At 40.9% G+C, this 18,024-nt stretch overlaps 1 protein-coding gene and 1 long non-coding RNA gene across 3 annotated transcripts in view; one reads left to right on the top strand and one right to left on the bottom strand.

The window, feature by feature from the left end:
* TSPAN5 (tetraspanin 5) overlaps nt 1-12,091 on the bottom strand; it is an 84,341-nt gene extending 72,250 nt beyond the window's left edge. Inside the window, exon 1 of one of the 2 annotated variants that reach the window (XM_064651969.1) lies at nt 11,952-12,091. In XM_064651969.1, coding sequence (XP_064508039.1) covers nt 11,952-12,032 — 81 coding nt within the window. In that variant the 5' untranslated portion in view covers nt 12,033-12,091. The remainder of the gene's footprint in view (nt 1-11,951) is intronic. The other variant, XM_064651970.1, reaches the window with a different exon arrangement.
* Nucleotides 11,960-13,381, top strand: LOC135412952 (uncharacterized). The gene is made up of 2 exons (XR_010430042.1): nt 11,960-12,069; nt 12,697-13,381. It is a non-coding gene; the product is annotated as an uncharacterized LOC135412952 (long non-coding RNA).
* Nucleotides 13,382-18,024: the final 4,643 nt, after the last annotated feature.

The raw sequence follows: 18,024 nt of genomic DNA on the forward strand, positions 1-18,024 counted from the left end.
CTACATTGTTTGAAAAACAATTATGCAGCTGCCAACAAGTGATTCCCACTGAAGTCAACAGGATCTGCTCTTACGCAGAGGGTTGTAACAAGTGCCCAATCATTTACAGTGCTGAAAGCCTTTGTGCTCTATACCCTAAGTAGATGAAGGGCAATGCGGGGGGCTCATGTAAAATTAATACCACATCAGGAAGTGCATGAGGGAGAGGGAAGGCACTTAATAATTGATCCACAGTTTGTTTCTCGGAATTCTGAGACATCTTTATGGACGTTTGTTTTGGTTTGTCTTTGCAGGGTTTTTTTCCAAGGTAGAAAGTTTTTAAACTAAAGTTCTACTAACAAAACAAAGTGAAACAATAACAAGGGAGCTCCCAGAATGGCACTTTGATAACAATAACTGCAGAAAAGTATCTTTGCAGAAAGCAACATGGAGATACAATAAAAAATAAGGCAGTGTTTTTCAGACAAAATATGACTATCCTCTCACTTTTAAAAGACTACATTCTTAAATTTTAACACCTTCTGCTTTATGAACAAGTGGTGTATTCCATTCCTGTTCTTTTTGTGAAAAGTTACAGGTTTCTCTTCTCACCATCATTTACACAGAAGTCCAATCACATCCCACAATGCGAAGTCCATCCTTCCAACTTATAAAGTCCTTTGAATTCCTCAAGCTAGGTGTCTAATACTGCTCACTTGAACAATTTTAACAACACAGCTACACCACAAGTGTAGCTCTATAAACATCATCTGCAGTCATTTTAAGGACATGTTACAGTGGCAGATTGGAGCAAGATAGCCTTTTAAAGTAAATGAAAATCTGACCTCGGTACACTACGGAGATTTAAACAAACAGCAATACCCACTGGAGTTCTTATCATCTCCAAAGATACAAAAAAGGAATCCCACCAACTCTCAACCCTGTGGACATGTAGCTGAATTCCAGTAACAAAGCCAGCAAACTGCGCCTCTTGGAGCACGGCAATGACCATGCAGAGGCTCTTGTGGGCTAACAGCACAGACCCAGCTGAGCTTTCAACTCCAGGTGACAAGAGCAAGAACAGACACATATAAGACACAAAAAGGGCTTTCTTGGAGAATGGAACAGTCTCTGCAAGTTGGAGTACAGCACAAACTGAAAGGAGGGCAAAACCAACAAGAATCAGGCAACAAGAGGCAGGAACAGTGATTTATCCAGGCAGTAGTAAGCTGCTATTGACAAGAAAGCCACAAGTAACAGTGGAGTACATCATCACTGTCATTTATTAAGTATGACATTTAAAATAATATATGAAATACTGGATGATAGAGAGTTCACTGGAAATCACACACACACAGACACATACAGAGAAATTTCTGGGATGGAAAAAGTTGAAGACACAAGCTACTGTTGCCCGCTGTTGCTGTCCTTTTGCCTTTGTCAGAGGTCAGCCCCTCTGCAGAACAGCTGATAGGGTCATGAAACTATGGGGCAGAGAAGAGTACTCAGAACAAAAAAAATGGCCAGATGGGAGCTACAACTCATTCACCTCTTACAGTGGCACAAACTCTTCAGTGTCAGTCTCATCAGGACTGGCAGTGGTTTTCTTTAATATGCAAAGTTATTAACTGCATCTGTTCAGGAGCTACTTTCTCTCCCACAGGCATGAGAGTGGTTTAGGAAAAATGAAGGAAAGCAGAGGTCAACAAGGATGTAAACAATGTAAAACTTTAACAGGCTTATGTTCTTGAGTCAAACACAAACTTACTTGCATGGAAAAGTTTCTGCAGAATAAAACATTGATTCAAATATCACCACAAACCACTAGACTCACCCAGGAAGTGGTTTTGCCTATCTTCAAAATGAAGAAAACAAAACAAAACAAAAAGCAACATTTTCAAACCACACCCAGCCCACAGAGCTGAAGCGGGAACACAACTGGTGACCATGCCAGAGCTCCCAGCAGGAACAGAACAGTACAATAGTCAGAGGAAGCAAAAAGTCCTTTGCCCGTAACAGCAATTAGATGGGTTTCCAGTCCCTTCAAGTGCTCCTTTTAGATACATAACAATAGATAAATACATAAGTTAATAATAAACTTCTGCTCTAGCAAGTAAAAAAAAAATTTTTTAGTATTGCGTTATTTTATGTACATGTTTTATATATATATATATATGCATGTATAGTGTTATATATATATATAAATGTATCTCCAACATTAAATGCATACTAACCTTTTGTTTGTAACAAAGCCACCAGAAAGGATACTACTTGGGAAGGGATAATCATGACAAATTCTCTTCAGAGAGATCATTTGCCACCCCATCTAGCAGGCCACTCCAATGAAGGATTTGCATTATTACAGGGAGTGGCATGGTGTTTAGAATGACATTTATGGGAAGGAGAAGAAACTAGAGAGGTAAATGATGGAGTTGTCCACTTAACCTTAAGTTCAAATTAAGTTCACATTACAATAAACTTGGTAGACAAACATTACTCTTTGTTTCTCCACTTCACTGAGCACTAAGGAGAAAACAGATAACCACCACAACTCTTACAAAAACAGAGATCAAAGCGCACCAGAGGGGTATTCCCAAGTAGCCCATGCCTACATAACAGTCCTCACTGGAGTGAGCTATCTATTAACACAGCAGCATGTCTTACACCTCTGTGTACTCCTGAGTCCAAAACCACTTTACCTAGAGTTGAGACAGGCCATGCTTGTACACTCACTTAAAGCTGATCTGTGCAGGGAAAGGAGAAGATGGTCCTATCATTTTCCCATACTTCATTCTTGCAGCTAAACAGCAAGTCAATAGAAATTGTTCCAGATGAGAGAGTTCTCAGTCAGATCTGGTAACTGACTGCTATCAGTCCACTGAAGCTGTATTAACACATGTGGTTCTGCAGCCTTGTGCCAGCCTCAGCCACTTGCAGCCCCCTGCTTTCATTTTGACACCAGAGTTTGCAAGACAGCACAACCAAAACCAGCCATGAAACTACTGCCAACCAAGGTGGGGAAGTGGCCCTGCTACAGAAATAGGTCTTCCTAGGTATTCAGAGAGGAAAAAAATTTGAATTAGGCAACACCTCACATGACCCCTTAATGCTTACAGAAAGAAAAAGAAACAAGAGAATGTTCATGATATCAAGCAATATTGATTCGAAACTGGACCTTAGTAATTTTTTAAGCACAATTATACATATTTCATATTTATACATACACATTTTTATAGTCTTCACAAGCCAAATGGCTGAATTTTCATCTAGGAATTAATTAGATAACTCCTTGGAAAAGAGGGATTCTAACTGTGCAAGTTTTATCTCTTCTTTTTAAATTATTTTAATTTTATATTTCATTATTGTTGGACTGACTGAATTCACACATATTCCTTTTGACATACACCCACATAAACTGGCAGTCGGGAAGACAACTTTTATGAAATGCTATCTTATACCCACAGGGAACCTTTCTAGTTTTATATTTAGGTGGCAAAAATTAAAAAATCTGAAACCCTTGCTCTGTGCATAGTAGAACACCTCTGTATACTCCCAGGTGAGAATAGCCCTGGATACTTGCCAACCCTCCTCTTCATTACCTAGCAGGACTCAATGTTTTAAACTGTCACCATTTCGAAGTTCTGTTCTCCAGCCTGAAACACTCTAACCTCATGGCATTGCAAAGACAAACTTGAGAGTGATCTTCCACAAGGTGACATAGTTAACCGAAGCATTGCATGAAGCAGCAAAACCTTTGCTATATATTATCTGTAAATGTTTTTCCTCAGTGTCTCTGTTTTTATATATAAAGCATTTACAGCACATAGAGGGAACTCCCATCAAGCTCTTTTTAAATCACAGCTGGTTGGAACACAGAATGCAGCAGAAGAGATGCAGTTCAGTGCGATGGAAGCACAGAGAACCTAGCCTCAACAGGGTAAATATACGCATATGTGAAGCTTACATGGGTACATAAAGCAAAGGTGTCCAACAGGCAGAACCTGTGATGCAGGCTCTGACAAAATAACAGATACCAGGTGGATCTGCTTGGGGTGACACCCCACACAAAGTGCTACCGCATCTTTGCTTAGGGCACCAGAGCTCAGCTGAGAGAGTCTGCCCTCTTGACACAGAGAAAATCCTGACATAAAACAGTGTTCCACATCATAGAAGTTTTGCCCCTAAATCAAAGTAAATTAAGCTGGGCTCTCATCAAATGTAAGGTACTGACACTAGGAAACACCCCATAGGCTGAGTTATTTCAAGCATCCTTGCAGTATCATTTCTATCACACTCATTACCCTCTAACAGTGGCTTACTGGAGCTAGGACCAGAGACATACTCAGGTTTTAACTCATTAACACTATGTTCAAGAAAACAAAACAGAAGCCTCTATGAATCCAAAGTATTGCATGTATCTAAAGATATCTAGTCTCCTTTTAATGCTTTATTTGAATTTAATACCACAAAGAAGGACCAAACACTTTTAGAAATAATGTTACTTGCTTATTGAGGAGAAAAAGAACCTATTTAAGCAAAAGTTCCTACAATTCTTTTTTTTTTTTCATAAGAAGTTATGTTGTTAGGAAAACCAGGTGACGAAAGGTACAGAACAGATATACAAAGTGTCTTCATAATATTTGCTTTTGCTTTGCTGCAAACAGAAAAAAGCTCTTCCATCACCATACATCAGGAACTTTGCTTGAAATGATTTTCAATATTATTTGATGTAATGGAGTCTTCACTAAGAGCACAGGGATTTTCAAGGCCTGGAAGAGGCATATTGATTTTTCCCAGTTCTGTGGGAAATTGACAGTTCATTCATAAGATCCTCTGTGTGTGCTGAAATCCTTATTCTAAATGTGTCCAGAGGAAAGTGGCTGGGAAGTTGAAACATTAGCAGAAGAATCTGATGTGGAGACTGATGTGCATTAAAATAAATACCTGTACTGCCATTTGGCTCATTTATTTTATAAAGCTAAAGGAGTAGGATCTGACTGTTTTTAGCATCTCCGCAAGTTAGGCCATCTGGAGGTTATATGAGATCACACTGAGTCAGAGTTTGATACCAAATCAAGCACCCCTGACTGCAAGCCTCAGTGTGTTAGTGACATTTTTAAATGCCAGCATAAGAAGGCGGCTGAACTGCTCTAGATCTCTGTGTACGTTACAGAAGTAGCTACACCGAGCACTGTGCCAACAGTGACATCCACCCACAACAACCCTTAACACCTGTACAAAATACTGCTGAAATCAGTGAAAATCTATATCCACAGTGATCCGTGAGATAGGATATTTTGTGGCAGGAGCAGCAGAACAATCACAAAAAATGGGATGTTTTCCAAACTCACACAACAGTACAATGAAAAAGAAACATATTATTCTTTACTGATTTGAGGCCTAATGTTTTCCTAGATTTTGCACTGTAAATGTGTCATTAAATGCAATTCAGTACATTCATTAAAAAATGGATAAGCTTTTTCTGTTTTACTTCTTTACTGCATTGCAACAATACTTGCTAACTTTTATGAGAAACAAAGACAGAAACTGGTACAAGAGTACAAAGTCACTATGAAATGCTAGCTAATGGAAAAGTCAGATATTAAGAAGAGTTTAAAATATTACCATACTGGAAGGCACTTTTAGGGCTAATGCTAACAGTGACTTCTGGGTCATCTCTGACAGAGCTGGGTTACTTCACGAGCTGTTCAGCTTCTCGCTCCTGTCCATATCAATAAAACAATGACAGTCCTGTTGACAGACTACTAGCCATGCACTTGAGAAACGTGCTGCATATTTTGGGCAAAGCCAAGTCTGAAGGCTGGTTCTCTCCTACAGCACTACGGTTTAAGATTAGAATCCCCTAACTGGCAGAATTAGGTCAAGCGATTTCTTTGGGTCAAAAGATATTCTCTCTCACCTCCAGTTTTAATTGAAAGCAAAACATTATACTCTAAATGTTCACAGCAAATCTTCACAGCTTACTGCTTTTGGTTAATGGAGTATAAACTGTTGAAGTACTTAGCCTGAATACTTAACAACACATCAGCCTCTTGCTCCAAATTTATTACTTGTAGTAGTCCAGGTGCCAAAACCAGTTTCTAATTTGTTTTCAACATAGACTTCATAAAGTCTATTTGTAGGAATGGAAATCAAAAGAAAAGGAAGCAATGTAAGCCCAAGTTTCTCATCCTCTACTAATCATTAACTTGCATCTTACAGAGTTTAAGGAACAAAGAATAAATTAAAAGTTCACTAAGAAGTACATCACGATTGTTGTAATCTATAGAACTAGGTTTTAGAGAGCATTCTTAAATGGCAGATTACATACATATTTTCAAACTCCTGTCCACTGGAGAAGATAGAGAAGTTCCTTACATTTTTCTTCTTTCTACTCTCCACACAAAAACAACAACAAAAAAACCCACCCAAACCCCTCCTTCTCCCTTGCCCCCAAAAAAACTTTCTCCCCCACATTTTCCATCTGAAAATTATCCTACATCTATTGCACCTGGTAGGTAATTTTTTTGTTTGTTTACAAGAATATGTTTTCTGGGTTCCCATCTGGGAAAAAAGCCTTTCTTCCCCAGGATAGCTGATGCTTGCCTTCCCTACATGCCTATTATATCATACACTGCAGTTGAATATGTACATATTCATACACCTAATCCATACACCAAAAAGTTTACAATTACAAGACTGCCTTACAGAATTAAGGTAGCACGTCCACCCTGATATTCAGTGCTACAGAACATGGATTTCTTGCCTTTATTAAGGAAGTATTATCAACATGCAACAAAGGGGATGACATTAGGACCAAAGACAACCTCTTTTTACACATACACATATCAGTATGTGTATGTGTAAAAATACATACTTCCAGAAGTATTCTGTTGGGACTGACTGTACTCTGCGTGCCATTTACATTTTTCTCTGACTGGAACATTAAAGATTCAAAATTGACTCTTCATACTTTGAGACAGATGTGCAACCAGAAAAAACTGAATCTGACAATTCAATCAAGGTGAGAGACTGGTAAATATATTTACCAAATTCATCTTTAACAGAGAAGAAAAGTATGTAAGCTGCTTATGATAGTTTCTATAATATTCTCTTGAAGTACATTGACATCAAACAGGAGGAGTCACACAATCAATCACAATGAGTTTTCTCTAGCTCTTGTGCCCTTACACTTCTTCAGTCTTTCAGAAACTAGAGACATCAAAGAGCTTAAAACAGTAACATATTTACAAACATCTAGTTTGGGAAAACAAATATTTATGAGAAAGGAAACAGTTTCATCCATGTTCCTTACCTATTTCTTTTTGTATGACCAATGACACAGCCTACCACCAAGCTATAACGGAACGCAGGGCAAGGAAAAATTTTATGCCATGAATAATCTCTACAAATCTGAAGCAAGTCTCTTGGAGCTGGGAGCTACTAAATTTTTATATGCATTTGAAATACTGGGGCTACACCTGCTGAAAGAGACACTGAGGAGTTCAAGAATCACAAACTCACAACAATGCATCTCTTTCATCAATATATATACCACTGCCCTTCACTGTTACAAAACAGCAGGATACTTGCCCAAAACAAGTATTGTTTTGCTTCTGGCAAGACCACTTGTGGAATGTTTAGCTATCTGTGCTATTAAGAAATGCAAAATAAAAAATAAGAATCATTTGATCATAAAAGGGGGAAGGGAGGGAAATGAACAGAATGTTTCCACTTCCACTGCAAGGACATCTTCTCAATGCAAATTTTTAAAGATCAAATGCTACAGAATGCATTAGAAAATTGCACGGAACAAACATTGATTTGTTTTGGCAAGGGAAAATTACATAATCCAAACTTCCTTGTGGATATCTGAAAACCAGCTGACATCAAAAATTATCTTTTCCCCCTCTGAAAACAAACTATCAACAATGTACAAAATTTAAAAAGCAATCTATTGGTTGTCCTTTAAAGGTCACTGCACTTTTCCAACACTTTTCCCATAACACACTTACATAACCTTATTTTCTTTCTGCTATCTCTCTGTAATTTGGAAGACTAGACTCCCATATGGTTGCCATCAAAACCATCAGATGCCAAGCAAATTAAAACACAAGTTATGACTTGTAATATGCTGATGTATCATAACTGCAGCATATCTCACAACTTACAGTGAATCATCAGATAAAGCAAAAGTTTCTGAGTTGTCAGTGCTTTTTATATCTTTCCTATTAGACAAGGGTCAGTGGAATCAAGTGTGGATTGAAATTCAGAGTTAAGCAATAGTATATATATGCAGTTTCCATCAAACATAATAAAGCACAGAGAACAATTAAAAACAGCTCTTGGAACTAAAGTCAGCCAAAAACTGTCTTGAAAAAGTAGAGGGGGAAAGAGGGAAAAATGGTTCTTGGCCTTTGGGAAGCTGGTTGGCCTACTTTAACCTTTTGCACTCTATCTTTGACAACATTGTACATGGAAGCCTAAGGGGAAAAGGAGGGAGGAGCATCATTTGTTTGCTTTCTTTAACTGTAGAAAAATGCTTTCTCTTACCTTATATTACAGCTTATGGTTTACCTAGACAAAACCAGAGAGGTTCATAAAAAGGCATTGTCTATTCCACCAGCTGCCAGCCTAGAAAGGTAGCAAACCATGTGATGCTTTGCACAGGCATTATGCTAATCAAGTTAAAGCACAGGTGTGTGCCCCCTGAACAACCTGCAGAAGGACAGCAGCTGAGCAATGTGAAGGGAGGCATAATATTGAGTTCTAACTTTTGATTTAGATGTATTTGTGCCTATTAGTTCTCCGTTCCTAAATCTTACTTTGACCACCGCAAAATGAGCTTTCCTGTTCCACAGCAGCATAGTAGTCTCATAAAATAAGTTTTTCTGAACAAACACTTTCAGCGTATTTACCAACATTAATACCGAATTTCCAAAAGAAATTAAGCTTGCAAATATAACTAAAACATTAATTATGCATAGACTCAGCAGATAATATTGTCTTCTACAACAGTATGAAGCACATATTTAGGCAAGAACATGTTACCTGGTGTGATGCAAGTCTGAGAACTATCTTTAAAAAGAATACTGTCACCTTTAGTCAAAACTACATACAGAGCATTAGAGTGCAACTTTCCCATAGTCATTGCTCTAATAATTCAGTTGTGGTTTTTAAAGAAAGAAATATCTAACCAGCACAAAACCAAAAAGACAAAAAGGCCTGGTAATTTATTTTGCCCATATTCTGTGGCATTTAAAGCCTCGGATTTTTTGTAATAATTTCAGTTTAAGTAGCATGTACAATCACTCTCCCAATCATTTCAGCAGATCTATAACATTCCTCTATTCAAGGCATTGACAATTTTCTTGTCAAAATCATTCCTCTTCCAACTCATTCTCTTTTAGTCCACTGGTTTATGATGCAGAATAAAGAGTATTTCCCACTTGTTTACATTAAAATTTTTAAAGGTTGTGTTGAAACAACTATATAACAATGCTCAGGTAAAAGGTCTAACAAAGGTGTGCTACGTATCTCCACATTTGCAAGATCCTGGAGAGTGTCGTGGCATTAATATGACGACCTCTTAATCATTTTTACCTATATAAAATTACTACATTAGTAGCTATTTTTGATAATTACTTTCTGTAAACAGCCAACTGAATTTGCAATTTTCATTTACAGCTTTTCTGGCCCAATTTCATCATAGACTATTGAAGGATTTGCTATTAATTCAGTAAAAACAATATTAAAATGTCTTCTACGAGAGTAACTGCCTATATTTTCACTCCAAATCATGAAAGATGTGGTAATAAATGCAGGCTTTCTTGTAAAGAGATTACAATATTCTAAAGAAATTACTAAACTCTTGTAAAGTGCTTGGTATCCGTGAATTTCAAGAAGTTTTGCCAGGAACACAAATGAGATGATTAGCATTTCACAAAAGAGGAAATCCGCAAGCAAGGGCCACACATCAAGCAAGTGGCTGAGTGGGTGATATACAATTATATTTTTTCAGGTTTTCAGATTAGCATTCCAATATCATAAAGCCTCTGGCCTAGTGGAATATCCTTTGGCCCATTCAGTTACAAGAGAGGCACATCTGCAGAAGTTGTGCTGCACCAGCCTCAAGAACACAGGATTAGAAAACGAGTAGCTACAGAAAACATACCACTTTCCCACTTGCACCCTGCACACATTAACCTTCAGAAAACAAAATGAAGGCAATTATAGGGTGTATAGCCTCTGATATACTGACAGTGCCTGAAACAGCATGTTAACATAGATTTCACCATAATCTCCCTCTCTTAGTCCAAGGACACTGCACTCAAATGTTCCTCACAGCACTTCGTTTCCTGCTGAAAAATATTCACGCTCACAGTAACATATGCCTAGGAGAATCCAAATAAAGAAACAGACAAGTGAAAAGAACCATGGCAAACTCAACCTCTAAAAACTGAACGTAAGAGTACAATCAAAACAGCTGTGTCGGGTCAGAATACTACAAAGTTTGCTACCACTCATCTCCAGGGGTCAGCCTGGGGCCAAGTAAACACCGACATAAAGCTAGAGTCAGGTTCACTCTTGCAGCATACCTTCTTGATTAAGCAAAGGTATTTCAGCATAAAAATGTAATTAATCAAAACTCCCATCCTTTCAAACATCCTCTTCAGGTATCTTTATTTTCCAGGAAAACAGAATTGAGATAGCTATAGATACCTGCTGCCCATGTAACCACTCTCTGTTCTCACCAAGGGGACAATCAGAAGCTCAGTACTGCTTAGGTTTTTTCTCTTCTATTCTTCCCCACTTTCATCCATAAAACTTCAAAGTGGTGTGGGGTTTTTTCCTCAATTCTCCTTTCTAGTCCAAACAAGCCACTATACTGGATATATATTCAACTTGCTTTCAAAGCCCCTCAAAAACACATTCACCCTACCGGGGTTTGTGCACGTTTCTCATTGTTATGTGGAACATCTCATGACAAGAAGGGGATTGTACATGTAAGAGCTTTCACTCGACTTGAACATTCTATGCAGTAAGAAGACCTCATCATTTACACGTGTGTGAGAATGCTCACATCCTTCCCCTCTGTGGTTCCGAAATTTGGCATGTACATCCAAAACCAGCTGCTTCTCTTTCAAATCCAACACATGGAGAAGATGCTAGAAGCACTAGTATATGAAGGTTACATTTCACTATACAGTTCTGCCTACTCTACAGCCAGAATGGTGCAACAAGATACTGTGCAGGCAGATCACAGCCAGAATCCCAACAAATGCCCAAGCAAGCCTCCCATGGGCTTGAACTTTAGGGATGGGTGGAAATACTGTTTCCCTCCTCCTCCATTCTATGCTTGCTACTACTAGTATGTGTTAACAGCTAATCATAACAAACCCTTGCCATACTCAGCTTCACCGTTGTGCAATCATTAAACATCACTGTTAAGAGAATCTGAGCTGTGATGGGTTTTTTTATTATTATTTGCATCTAACAGGGATGTCAGCGTGAAAACACGCAGATCAATTCGTTCTCCAGGCCCGGGTGTCTGGCTGCTCCCTCCCTCCCCCACCACAAAGCAGAGGAGGGGAAAGGAAGGAGGAAACAGGAAAAAAGGAGGGGGGGAAAAAAAGGCACGAAATCCTCTTCGCACCTACAACAAAAGCAATTAGGAGGGCCGGAAGGGAAGAGGAGCCGGCATCCCCGGGAGGTGGAGGAATGCAGCACCACAACTTGCCCGGGGAAGGGCTGTCCGGGGCCGGGGGGGTGTCGGAGACGGCGGCACCCCCGGCCTCGCACCCGCACCCCATCCAAAATCCCCCCGCGGCCTCGCGCCTGGCTGTCACACGTCCCTGTCGCTCCCGGCCGTGCCCAGACCGGGGGCGCCGGCGGCCGGGATGGAAGCGGAGGAGGATGAGGAGGAGGTGGCAGAGGAGGACACGAAGCGCCGCGCAACCGGCTCCGCTTACCCAGAAAATGACATTGAAGCCGAAGATGAAATATTTGATGCAACAACTGACTTCAGGCCCCTTGTAGTGCTTCCCGGACATCCTCTGCGCTCATGAAGACGCTTTGCTCGCGGCCAGGGTGAGAACCAAATGGGGGCGCGGGGGGGGCGGGAGGGGGATAAAAAAAAAAAAAGGAGGGGGAAGACTAGGAGGAGGGGGCTGGGAAGACTGGGAGGAGGGTGGGGGTAATACTACGAGGAGGGGTGCGGGTGCGGCGCGGCGGGCAGGGCTCAGCGCCGGCTCCGCGCCGCAGGGAGATGCGGCAGCAGCGGCGCGGCGGCGGGTCGGCTCCGACTTGCCGGGCGCCGGGGATGGCCGGCGAGCAGCTCCCACCTCCTCCTCCTCCTCCTCTTCTCCCGCATGGAGGACGCCCTCGGCTGCTCGCGGCGGGAGGGAGGAGAGAAGGAGCGGGAGAGGCGCCGGCGGGGCAGGATCTGCCCGGGCAGAGGCCGGAGCCGCGCGCTGCCCCGAGCGCGCCCCCGCAGCGCCAACGGCCGCAGCGCCAACGGCCGCCGCGCGCGCCCGGCCCCGCCCCCGCCCCGTGATTGGCGCCGCTCCCCGCCAATCAGACCGCGCGGCCGCCGCCCGCCCCGTGTGGGCGGAGAGGGGGCGGAGCTGCGGCCCCGCTCCCTCCGCAGCCGCTCCCGGGAGTTCCGTCCCATGTCCCGCTGCCGTCCCTCCGTCCCTCTCCTCCGGGGTGACACAGGCCCGGGAATGCCGAGACGGCGAGGAATAGCCCCGCCTGGCACGGACGACAGCCCCGGTTCCAGGCTGGCTGCGGTAACGAGGAGGAGCCAGACCGTAATTACACCGTGTGTGTTGTTCTGAATGGGCGCCCTCGGATCGCCTCCCACGGGACCTCGTGTGCGCAGGAACGCGTGAAGAACTATTTTACAATGATTGCTAGACTTTACATTTTAACATACTCTGAGTTTATATTGAACCTGACAGCTATAAAATTATTGGTAAATGAGGAATTAATGCAACACATCTATACACTAACTATGACGGTACCATTTATCACATGAGCCTTATCCCTGTGTCTGTTGTTAACACTGTCTTTACAAGACCATCCATGGCAAGAGGGTGGAAAAAGGTGAATCATCAGTAATGCATATGTTCCATACCAGTGGATAAAGACACAACAGGTGCCTTACAGTAGGGTATGGTGATAATGTGTTATATTAAGGTGCGCTTCTTACAAGTGATTTCAAATATTGGTGACAACCTGTAATACTTATTAAATTATTAATATTAAACATCTATAATATTCCTGTCATAACACACTTCTAATATCATGTGTTGGCACCCCTTAATAGTTTAATGCTTCACAAGCAGGAGGAAAATATTGTAAAGTAATATTTATTACAATAAATTCAGTAACAATCTCAGATGTTTTACCTATTAATCCATTCATTCCCAATCAACAACTCAAACTGAAACACAACCTACATCATTTCTAGCATCATATTACATGATTTCACTTGCTTTCTCAATCAAGCATAATATTATCATTGCCAAGTGTCTTTTTAAAGCCAAAAGCATTTCACTTTGTCCCATCATCTCATCAGCTTAAGGAGAACTTGGGATGTCTGGTGTTAAGGGTCAGACTGCTCACTCAAAGAAGGTATTGAATGCAGAACCCTGCTCTTTTTAATTCACTTTGTGTGTATGGTTCCTGTGCAGCCTCAGAAATAAGCAAGCAGACAGCAAAGGCAGCAGAACAGCTTTGATGTAGGTAATTGATCTTACAGAATGCCAGCTCTAACAAAGTCCTCTACACCTGCAGCAGCCTCTCTGGTTTACAAACACATTTTGTTTCCTCTCCTAAACAAACAGGGATTAAAAAAATCCTCATCCTTTAGCTTTATGCCATCTCTTGTGGATCGTTTCTTACGTGTTTTGGCCACCTAGGGAAGCTGAGCACGATGAGTGTGACAGCACTTTAAATTCACTGTTAGTTACCAGTCAACATTGAATTCTAGTGTGCTCTTCTGGCACAAAAGCCTGAGGCAATACTAAGCAGGAGCAATATTACCTTTCCTTGTAGTAGGGCAAGACAATTACTCAAATTCAGTTAGTTCATAATTCATCTGACGAGTCACGAGTACTAATGGATGGTATTTCAATGACAGAGCAATGTTTCTAGTAGCACACTGCTTCATAACACTGGGCAATGCCTTGATCTCCTACTGACATTGGAGAAAAAGTCCCCACCAAATGACAATCTACTTCCCATCTCTAAGATGTAGATATCAATGGACTTCTTCTGACTAAAGACCGGCCAATTCTAATGCTAATAAGTGCGGCAAGTTTAAGAAGTTCACATCTTAAAAGAGGTAGAGTTGCGGACTCTAAAATTCTTACTTTCCACCAAGAACTCTCATCCCAGTTCCTCAATCACTTCTTAGATCCAGCACCTCTGTCTGTGCGTCAGCTCCCAGTTTTTGATCTATGAATTCTTTGACATTTTCCAGGGAAAAAGAAATGCAAGCCTGAGCGACTTGAGAAATGGCAGAGCAGCACATTGAACACTGTAGTTCTGGGACTTATCACATTGCCAATCTCAACTCATGCCACAAGAATTGAGATAAAGAGTTGTGGTCTAAGAGAAGTTCAGTGTCTGTGTCCATAAGTCTAGGTATTTCCTAGACACTTTATTTTAGTAGAAATTCATAGGAGAGCAATCTTTTTCTGTAGGGAAGCCATAGAGCTTTCTGACATAAAACAAGATTTGTAGAGTCAGAGGTATTACCTACCTCAAAATATTTTTCAATCTAAATACCATACTAGCCTGTAACGCCATTTGTGTTCATTTGATAATTTTGCAGCCATGCTTTCCACTTAGCAACTGAGTGAACAGTGATGAGGGGACTTTTTTTAGGTTTAAAAGGAATTCTGAGCTAAGAATTTCATAGGTCTAAACTCAAGTAGTGATACAAGTTGTATTGGCCTTGGTGGAATCACATGCTGTGTCCCAGACTTCAGCTTCTCTTAAGAATAACACAAATATATTTCATTAATTTACAAGTGCAAGTACTGCTTAATTACTTTTATGGGTAACACTGGTGAGTAGTGAGCTGCTTTTTCATATGAAACTTAGCTCTCAATACTGGATAATGATATTATCTTGCAGGACCAACCCAACATCATTAGAATGTGATAACAACATTGTTATGATGATTCACAAAGCATTAAACATGTTTATACATCTACAGGATTCCAGGCCAGAATCTGAAGCTAAGGAGTACCAAATAACAACCAATAACCAATCACATTAAGTCTGATTTTACTTTCTCATGAGAATGTGCATCTGAGTCTTTATTATCTTTCTCAAAATGCTGTACATTTTGTGTCAGGCACTTCGAGACTGCTACCTCTGTTGCTTGTGGGAGGAAGGAGTGGGAGTGGTGGCACACTTCCTCCCCACACTGTGCACTCATAAGCGAAGGAACAGCCGGGGCTGCAGCTGCACCTTGGTGTTGCTTGGGGCAAACACGCTGACACACAGCTCTGTTTCTGTAGTGCTGTGCCTCAGCAAGCTCCTCTTCTGAAGTGTTTTACAGAGCTCTTTCTTATCAGAAATTTATCAGGAATTATCCTCTGATGAGTCTATACAACGGTGAAGTAGGAATAATACGACATACTTGGTCCATAGCTCACTGCTGCACAGTGACTGCAGGTGTGGTTCCAAGCACTCTTACAACCAAACTGGCTCCAAAGTGCATTAATTATTCTTACCACCATTTCGTGCACAGGACAGTGAGAGGGCTTAATGAGATAAAACATATGCATTATTCTACAAAAAGAGACACAGATTTACAGTTCTAAATTAGGGGTGACTGCAATCAGAGTATGGGTAGTGACCTCCCCTTTCATTACTGGTGCTACGAGACCATGGTCATTAATAAGGATATAAACTTAGACTCCAGTGTCAAATTTTTCCTTCTAACTTCGTATTGCTAAAAGCACTGGACAAACTTCAAATTTGGAAACTGTTCACTTCCCAAACACAGACTACTGCTCGTGTATACCTGGGGGTTCAGGTGTAATTCTTGACAATGCTCTGTTCAAAAGGGCAACCAAAGTTTATCCTATAAATGGAACACCATATGATTTTCTTAAGATCCATGAGGTTTTTCAAGGCCCTCCGAGTCGCTTTCAGGGATTCTTCATCATATAACACAGGACATCCTCCCTCAGACACCTACAACTCAGAGGTTTAACAGCTATTTCCTCTGTAATACCACTCAGAAGAACAAGTGTGAGAACAAGTTCCTCTGAGTGTGTTTGTAATGGTGATAAGATTTTCTGCAAGTCCACCATTTTAAGTAATCTTTGAGTATGGTTCCCTTCAAGGGTTTCCTTTAACTCAGGCCTAAACCACCTGAGCTTCTCTCATCCCTCCTCCTGTGCAGATTTTTGTTTTACCTGGGAGCCTGGATCAGAGTTTTCCACATGAACAGTCCCTCAGGAATCATTCTGGCATCTCTTGACAGGAATATCTGTAAACCTGTCAGAAGGTCATGGAGTGGAAGTAGAATGAGAGAGTGCATGCCTGCAAATTTGGTTGTTGTAGGCTTTAACTGTAAGTTGCTGCCAAAGTGGTAGGAGGGGAGGCTGACAGAACAATCAATCTCAGAGCTCAGCTTTTAGAACAATTTGCTACCATGACCTGACCAATAATTGAACAACAAGGCATTGGAGTATATGTTTGGCCATCTTGGTCAGGAGTTCAGCCCCCAGACCTCCGTGAAGTCCTTAAATCATCTTGCTGCAAGAGCAGCAGACAAAAGGGGTGCCATCTTTGCTGTGACATCGGTGTCTCCTGTCTGTCAGTCTACATAACAGGGTGTATCCTGGGCCTCTACCAGTTTTTTAGGACTGTACAAGAGTTCTGCAAGTGAGCTGATAATCCCAAAGGAAGGTGGTTGAAATGCTTAGGCTGATTTCCTCACAATTTTTTGTCTGGTTCTTCATATATGCCTTTTTTATTCATATCTAATGACAGTTACCAAATAGTTAGAACAAAGATACCTATTTCCTTTACCTTGGCATTGACACTTTTAATTTCTCAAATGTTATGCAGAGCTGCCACAGCAAACATAGCACTTGTAATATCACCAGTGAACAGGTATTTCACAGCAGTATTCTGTAGACTTTTTAATCACTGGACCTGCTTAGGAACAAGGTAAATAAAGGTTTTTTTTAAACATTCCCAATAGCAGTACTAGAGTGATTACAAAGCCATGCTGTGTTGTCAGGGCTTTATACTTCCTATAACTTCATAGGAGGAATACACAATGCCTGTGATAATGCTACATCTTAGGCAGACAATCTTCTGTGCTCAGCAATAACACGCTGTTTGTGACAGGATCAAGTACCAGAACTAAGATTGAAGCTAGCCATGTGATTTCTCTATTTACTTTGGAACTTCAGTATTTAAGAGTTCAAAGAGCAAGTAAACTGGGTCCAGACTACTTCCAAGCATGAAGTTGTACTTCATAAATAACCTGCACATTACCCTTCAAGCACCTTTAAAAAGAAACACTTCAGAAAAATATATAATTTACTTGTTTGCAAGTCCAGTAAGTGTAAATTTCCAAGCCTTTCTTACTCTCACCTTTTGCATTAACATAACCAGAAACCTTCCTGCAGATGAGAACAGTAGCAACCCATATTCTTGTTGGATTGAACAATTACTTTTGAAGTCTGTTTTTTCAGAGGCTTGTCACTTGCTGTATGCTTCACTACCTATGTTTTTCTGTGAGTATGGATGGGTGGAGTTCATTTTAATTTCCTGTTCTTCTTCTAGCACACTAATTATACTATCAGCCTTTTTTTTTTTTACTGTCATAGTGCTTTAAGAAAATTGAACTGTGAAAGACTGATACTGATATTCAAAAAAATAAAAGAAAACCCACCCCGAATCTATTTCTAGATTCATCTGTATCTTACCATTCCATGTATCACCTTCTTTAGGCACATCTTCAGGCTCTCACAAAGCTGTTAACGTGCCCTAAGATTTCCAGGT

This window comes from Pseudopipra pipra, chromosome 4 (genome assembly GCF_036250125.1).
Source record: "Pseudopipra pipra isolate bDixPip1 chromosome 4, bDixPip1.hap1, whole genome shotgun sequence".
NCBI lineage: Eukaryota > Metazoa > Chordata > Aves > Passeriformes > Pipridae > Pseudopipra > Pseudopipra pipra.